At 36.8% G+C, this 8033-nt stretch overlaps 1 protein-coding gene across 2 annotated transcripts; it reads right to left on the bottom strand.

Moving 5' to 3' along the window:
- Positions 1-826: 826 nt before the first annotated feature.
- On the bottom strand, positions 827-4586 carry hmgb1b (high mobility group box 1b). Of its 2 annotated transcripts, XM_031727771.2 has the most exons (5): positions 4392-4586; positions 3156-3311; positions 2911-3056; positions 2618-2792; positions 827-2519 (listed from the first exon to the last, which is right to left on the bottom strand). In XM_031727771.2, exons 2-5 carry the CDS (start codon positions 3300-3302, stop codon positions 2382-2384), a joined length of 606 nt encoding a protein of 201 aa, XP_031583631.2. In that variant the 5' UTR covers positions 3303-3311; positions 4392-4586; the 3' UTR covers positions 827-2381. The 2 variants fall into 2 exon arrangements, with proteins under 2 accessions (XP_031583631.2, XP_039454174.1); XM_039598240.1 differs by lacking the exon at positions 4392-4586 and having other exon boundaries at positions 2911-3087; positions 3156-3281.
- Positions 4587-8033: the final 3447 nt, after the last annotated feature.

Genomic DNA, 8033 nt, shown 5'->3' with positions numbered 1-8033 from the left:
GTATAAAGTCTATTACTGTATATAGTAACTGTTAAGTCCAATATACCCTAGTAAGCTATACTACTTTTTCCTTTGGGAAAGTACCATCTGTGCAGTCTGCAATTCTGTAGAAGAAAGATGTTGAATCTATTTAATTATTCTTGAAAAATTATTTATTTCTGTGCACTTTTTTTTCACACTGCATCAAATTAAAGTTGATTACGTCGATTAAGCATCATGAGGTGGAGGGTGGGGGGTTGTTCCCTATTTTTTTTTGCTGGGAGTTTGCAACCCTGTTAGTTAGGTTGCTTAATATTTCTGCTAAGTACTCTTTAAAATACCAGAATAGGAAGGATGCAGTAGGTTTAAGTTTATTAGATTGATCATTATTGCTGAACTATGAAATATTTTGGGTGCAGTGTATTTTTTACATACAGGTATAACAGAATAGCTTTAGTGTTGTTGTTTATTTAAACTTGAGTATGAACTTATACAAAATGCAGCAAGATATTAAAAAAACAGTTTTATTGATATTCATATCGGTATCGGCAGATATCCAAATTTATGATATCGGTATCGGACATAAAAAAGTGGTATCGTGCCATCTCTACTTTTTGCATTGATTATCCAAGCCTCTGGAACTCTCCAGGAGGAAAACAAAAACTATTCCTACAAAAGAGATTCCCTAATCTGGTGTTTTGATCACTTTTTGGTGAGTGCTAACAGCTGTCCCTTTAAACCAGTCAGTGATCCCTCGTGTCCTACAGATGGAGTCATTGTCATCCTGAAAAAAAAAACACTCTGTAGAACCTATGGACTTGTCGCTTGTGTGCCATGACAAAACAAGTGTAGTTTAAAGTTTTTAATGCCACACACACACACATACACATACAGGTTTATTATATCATGGCGCCACCTTCTGGATTGAGGTTGCTCAAACTACTGTAGCATGATCAATGTTTCTTACTTTCCAGAGTTTATAAAACATTGTTGAGGATGTGAATGCATTAGCACTGCCCAAATAACAGCCATTGGGCAATATCTTTTTCTTAAACTGTTAAAATCAATAAAAGTTTATTTTCCAATAAAACAATGTGCTATCCTTAATTGTGTTCGTATTACTTGCTATTGACAAATATCTGTCCTTCTGGCTTCATAATTCCATGAGTCCAGTACTGGTAAGGATTATTACTTGTCAATTATCCTTAGTCATTTGTGCCATTAGCAATCTGTTTACATAAAAAGCCTCAAACTCTGAATTCCTCATAGATGAACTAGTATTGTGAACTTGATTGAAAAAGGTACATGTATTAATCAAGACTTAAAAAATGGACTACTGACTTGACAGGTTTGCAGATAAGTATGGTTATCCTCCACAAGAGGTTAAGTCTCACTTGTGAAAAAGGCTAGCCGTTTGCAGACTGCTGTATTTAAACAGCTGTCTAAAAGGGAAGTGTGATATAAAGAGAAGATTGTCAAGATAAGTCAAATCAGGAACTTGGGAGAGCTTTGCAAACAGAGAACTGAGGCCGGTGACAGAGGATCAAGATCCACCACACATAGATGTCTAGTGGTTCGGTATTAGGAAAGGAGCTACAACTGCCGCATTCCTAATACTGAACCACTAGATTTTAGAGTACTTCTTGCTTTCCACTGCTGACAGGCTTTATAGAGATTCTTATTTCCTTTTACAGCAAGATCTAGCAGCTTCCCACAGCGCCAAAACTATCAAATAGCTTGCTGACTGCATTATTGGGCAGCTAACAAACCTGAGCCCAAGAGGAAGATGAGAAACACCCAACACAGAATTACAGATGGACTGAAGGCCCCTATTTGCATGTAATGAATATAGAATATACATGGAAGTTTGGTAGTTTTTAAATATTGTGAGATGATTACAATTAGAAGAAGGAGGAAAAAAAAACAAACTTGTTAAAAAAAAAAAAAAAAAAACGACCTTTATTGAAGACATTCTTGAATGTCGACAGCTGCATTTGATATTAGAGTGGTATTCAAAGAACAATAAAAAGACATTGGGACAGCACATAAAAAAATATTTTTCAAAATAAACAAAAATACACTAGCAACTCAGAAATCTCATTTTTGAGTTGTAACACCTAAAGACTAGTTACTTTCATACTTATTTGTAGTCCTCCTAGACTGTTACATAATATGGCAGGGATAAAGTACTACCACTAGAAAATTCCAAACGCAAGATATGTAGTGTTGACTTTACAAAAAAAAAAACGAAAGAAAAAGAAAAGGAGAATAACACTGTACATCTTAAAAACATTAAATATACACATGATCTTGGTCAATCTGACTTCTGTTTTTCAAGATGGTGAATTGAGATATAAGGATATATGGCATAAACAAAACTGCAGGTCCCATCCCCAAGTGAGCTACTCATCATCATCATCCTCATCTTCTTCTTCCTCTTCTTCTTCTCCCTCCTCCTCCTCTTCTTCATTATCATCATCATCAGCTGCAGCAGCTGGTCCTGAATCCACTTTTCCCTTTGTGCGGTAAGCAACAATATCCTGCAACAGATAGATAAGCTCTTTTCCATGCTCCACAAACAATAGCATTTTTCTATCAAATCAACAAATTTAACTTCCATGTCATTTTGGATTATCACCTTGTCATATTTCTCCTTCAACTTGGCAGCCTTCTTCTCATATGGCTGCTTTTCTTCTGCAGATGAGCTATTCCACATCTCTCCCAACTTCTTTGCCGTGTCCCCAATGGAAAGGCCAGGATTTTCACTTTTTATTTTTGGGCGAAAATCTGCACAGAAGAGGAAGAATGCAGACCTGTGGGGGGAAAAAAGGAAACAAAACAGAAAAACACTTTGCTGTTTAATCGCTCAAAATACACTTACAGTCTGAAAGAAAACGAGAAATGTGACAAAGTGTTGATTATGGCACATACGGTGGTCTCTTGGGGGCATTGGGGTCCTTGAATCGCTTCTTCTTCTGGCCCTTGGGAGGCACGTAATTCTTCATTTCCCGCTCATAACGCAACTTGTCTTGCTTGGCCATGTCTTCAAACTTGCCTTTCTCTTTTGGTGACATTGTCTTTGGAGAAACACAGCCAGTTTTAAACAATCTAAAAAATAAAATACTGAATTTAGAAAATGGAAAATAAAATCTGATATTGTGAATAATTCCTTTTACCTTCCATCGCTCAGAGCATTTCTTGGAGAACTCTGAGAAGTTGACACTGGCATCAGGGTGTTTCTTCTTATGCTCCTCCCGGCATGTCTGCACAAAGTAGGCATATGAGGACATTTTGCCCCTCGGCTTCTTTGGATCCTTCACCATTTTGGCTTACTAAATTTTAAGGAGAGAAAATACAGTTTTAAATTCAAAGTATACTAGCACTTTCATGCAATTTAAGTAACAGCATCTGAATGGCCCTGGCCAGTTGTCTGCCTCCTACTCCATCAGTTCCTCAGATCTATTGTTTAAATTGGGTGGTGGGAGGAGGGTGCCTGGGGTGACTGATGATCCATTGTATGAAGAGGCCAGCATTTATTAAAACTACAATCAGCTACACATTACTCTACTGGCGCGTTAGATCAAACGTTTACCCATATAAGCCAGTAAAACAGTATAGTGCTGCTTAATGTTAGCACTCCGTGAAGCAAACCGGCTTGAGGTTCTACGTGAACACATTAGCTTCCACCTCATTTGATTGTTCATTAGCTTTTAGCCATCTTGCTTTGTGTTCTCTTGCTATCAGCGTTAGCCTTCAAGCTAGGCTAGCATGTCACGGTGCTCATCTCGGGAGACGATTATGAAAATGGCTGATTAGACTGCTAACAATGGCTAGCTGCCTTTTTCAAACACCCCTCACGTCCTTCAGGACAAATTCCCCTGTTACTGGTGTCACCTGTTTGAACGCTACAAATTATTCGACTTAAAGTTTAGTGAAAGTGGCACTAATGCCGGAGAATGATGCTCTGCCTGTATCACCGTACTCCGGTTGCCTCAGCACCAGTCAACGGTATTAACCTACCTACATTCAACAGCCAGCTAACGCTAGCCTTTATGGTAGCATCCAGCCACCTTTAGCACGCACCACAGCAGCGGACGTTACGTTAAGCGAAGTGCGGCAGACAGTTAACTCGACCATCAGGGATCTTGTCCTTTAACCCAGTGGGCACTTTATTTTAGTTATTACTCATGGCCGCGGTGAATGTCACTGTACGGTAACTACTTAGCCAAGTTAGCAAGATAACGTTAAACACCAGGAGCTTGACACTGAGTTAGCATCCCATTCAGCTCAGCCAAGCAACCAACTACGTACAACGGTAATGTATACTGTGCAAAGCATATCGCAGAGCATTGTTTCATTCATAAGAGCCGCACACTATTCGCTTTGTTTAAGATTACGTTTATAGTGCTTACCCCTACAGCGCTATATGAGGCCAGCCGCACGTCGGTACGTCTCAAACAATGGGACGAAAAGCACCGTCAGTGCGCGGTTTTTTGGCTGCGAGGATCCGTCTGTGTTTATTCTGTGTGTTGGGCACCGGCTGTCGGACATTGGCTGCCGCCAACTCTTTGGAGTATCTTATTGGACACGCGCTGTCAGTCCTGCTTGTTGAACGGTTGGTTGTTCAAAACACGGCGGTGTGATGGCGCTCGGCTTGAATGGCAGTGAGTTTAACTGAAGGGAAGAACAAACGGAATGAAATGCAGAGCCCATTAGTAAAAAACAAAAAGGAAAGACTCCAGTAATTTTAAGTTACTCCTACGCTTACGTTAAAGTTGCATTATCAACGAACCATATCGTTTACGTGACACATTGCTTTGAGAATGGATAAAAATTGTCCCCGTTCCCATTTATTTATTGTCTATTTACCACATGTACATGTTCAAGCAAGTTTTAATATTGGACAAGAATAAATTAAAAAAAATGTTTTTAAATGATAGTTTTATTTGTTCAGTGAAATATTAATTATTATTAAATATTAATCAATTAAGTATGATTTAACACATTTTTTGAAAAGCGGAGTTCAATTTCACTGGCTATAGAAAGCAATTAATTAGGTTTTGACAAAATTAAGTGGTCTAAAAGATCTCAAAATCATGCCACAGTCTTTGTACAGGAAACCTTTCCAGGATTTTCCAGCCTACTAAAATGACTCAAAAGAGTGGATTGACAACTCGTCCATGAGGTCATAAAAGAACCCAGAGCAATATCTAAAAAACTCACAGTCTCACTAAAGTCGGAATTTCCAAGTTCTCAGTTGCAATTGTTGAATTTATTTCAGTTCAATTAAGTTTTTTTTTAAATTACAAAAACAGTTGCCTTAAGATGCTTTTTTTTGTTGGTCTGGAATGCCCCCTCGACTCCAGTCTTCTTCTCTGAAAGTTGGACCAGCCCCACCAACCTGCAGCTGTGCATAATACAAATACAGCATATTACAAAAAGCAAGTATTATGCTGTATTGCTTGTGACACAGGAATGGCTCTTCCTTGTTAAGAAGCAAATCAAATCCTGTTTTTCTTTGTATTTATTACTGACATGCATTCACTCGGGAGTAACATCACTCCCAAGTTCTGTCACCCAACGTATGAGGTAACTGGAATGTGCCAATAAGGTCAGTGTTCATAATTCAACAACAAGAAAGAGACTGGGAAAAAAGTAGCATCCATGGGCGAGTTCACTGCTGATCAACAAGAACACATAGGCTTGTCTCGCATCTGCCAAAAAACATCCTCCAAAGAACATCCCAAAACTTTTGAGAAAATATTCTGTGGACTGATGAGACAAAAGTACAACTTTTTGGAAGCCTTGCATAAAACAAACACAGTATTTCATAAAAAGGACATCATACCAGCAGTCAAACATGGTGCCAGTGTGATGATTTCAGGATGATTTACTGCTTCAGGTTCTGGCCAACTTGTCGAAATTGATGGAACCATGAATTTCTGCTCTCTACCGGAAAATCCTGAAGAAGAATGTCCGGCCATCAGTTTGTGACCCAAAGCTGTGAAGTGCAGTTGGGTTATGCAGAAGTCTAAGTCTCTGAATGTCTCAAAAAATAATAAATAAAAGGACGGTTTTAGAGTGGCCTACTCAAAGACCAAGGTTAAATCCAATTAAAATGCTTTTGCGTGACCTAAAACAGGCCATTCATGTTTGAAAATCCTTCAATGGTCCTGAATTAAGACAATTCTAAGATTCATTGCCAGTTATCACTAATGCTTGATTGTAGTCATTGCTGCCAAAAGTGGTCAAACTAGTTATTAGGTTTAGGAAGCACTCACTTTTAAGTTAGGGAATGTAGTGTTATCATTTTTAGCAGCAGCAAAACTAATGATAGCAAAGTTTTGAGGTGACTTCTAATAGTAAAAACTTCTGAAGTCCATTTCATTGTGTGAACATGGATGGATGAACAAAGCCAAAATGTTAAATGTTTACCTCCTGCAACTATGAAATATCTTATTTTATGTCATGTACTATTTTTAGAAAAAAAAATCATGATATTATCTAAAGTATAGTTTATACAATTAAAAGATTTGCAATACAGTTGAAAGAAGTGCAGTACAGTATAATGTTTTTTATTTATAAAATGTTCAGGAACTATTAAATCTATTGCTGTATGTTATTTCTCTTTGAATTGTTGATCAGTTGAATATTGATTACCGAAAAATATACCCAAATGTACTTAGTTACTACCCACTATCGCCAGTAACAGACATATAAGGCACCTGTAACAACGCTAAATTTTTAATTCAACATCTCCCCTGCTGTGCTTCTGTTTAAATGTTGTAGGTCTCCATAACCACAGTGCATACTACATCCTGCTTGGATCAGCTTTGACACTGTGTAGATAAAGCTTGTGTACGTATAATGCTCTAATTTTAATACTCACAGGAATTGTCAGCAGATGCTTTTCATCAGGATACCAATGAGGTGACTTTTCATCTAAAAATTAAATGGATTTAAGTACACTGAAATCAGCTATAAGAGGAGATGCTAAAACAAACCAGCAGTCACCAATGGCAACGAAAGGTAATGTTAAACCAAGGATAGGTAAACACAGAAAGAAACCCAGCATGGAACTTAAAATGTTTTCTTACATTTCTTTTGCATGTTATTGTAACTTACATGTTATACCAGTTTTGTGTTTTTTAAACTTACTTATCTGCTTACTTATGTTTTGTTTTTTCTTGTTTTAAAATGTTTAGTTTTTATTAATTTTTGGTGTTATTTTTAGTTGTTTGTTGTTGTAATATGAGTGTTTGGCAGATTATAAGATTTGAGAAGTTAGGAATTGTTTTGCCCACTATCACCCGTAACAGACATATAAGGCACCTTATATGTCTGTTACTATATATATAAGGCACCTCTAACAAATCCTTATAATACAAGCGCATCAAACACAGTCACAATATCCCATTTTATACTCCCTATTAAACAGATGCACCAATTACTACTCATGTTTTACGTGGCAATTTTTGACCAAATTGACTAACAGTAAATTTTCCTGTATGTTTTCATTTTATTTGATTTTTGAAATCCATGTTATTGTTTTATTTCAGTTAAGTATTTTTTTTTCCGTATGTACAGTCTTATAAATAGAGGAGCCTTGAGGAACCTTTTGAGGTTCCTTGAAGTTCCTCTGAGAAAATTTCTTTCACAGATCCACTTTGCAGTGTTAGAATTCATTTCTGAACTTATTATTAAGTAATAGTTATTGTAGTATTGTAGTAGTTATCTATTGTCAGTAGTGCTTTAGTAGTATTGAAAATACATAAATCATAATTGTGATTTTATTTACTCATAGATAGCAAGAGACAGCACATAAAAGTATTTTATTATTTCAAGTAAAATCTGTATGATATTAAAAGTACAGAGAAGTACAGAACTTAGAAGTACAGTTTTATATTTTCAGTACAAGACTACATTTTAATAGATCAAAAAGTGACATTTTAAGCACAGTTACATTACAGAGGTATTAGACTTTCTAGCCTTTGTTGTACTGCTGTCACTATGTAGATCAAAAAGTTTAATTTGAACCCAGGTTTAGATGTTTA

This window comes from Oreochromis aureus, linkage group 14 (assembly GCF_013358895.1).
Source record: "Oreochromis aureus strain Israel breed Guangdong linkage group 14, ZZ_aureus, whole genome shotgun sequence".
Lineage (NCBI taxonomy): Eukaryota > Metazoa > Chordata > Actinopteri > Cichliformes > Cichlidae > Oreochromis > Oreochromis aureus.
The sequence above is the reverse complement of the archived record's forward strand: the minus strand, read 5'-3'. Positions and strand labels throughout refer to the sequence as shown.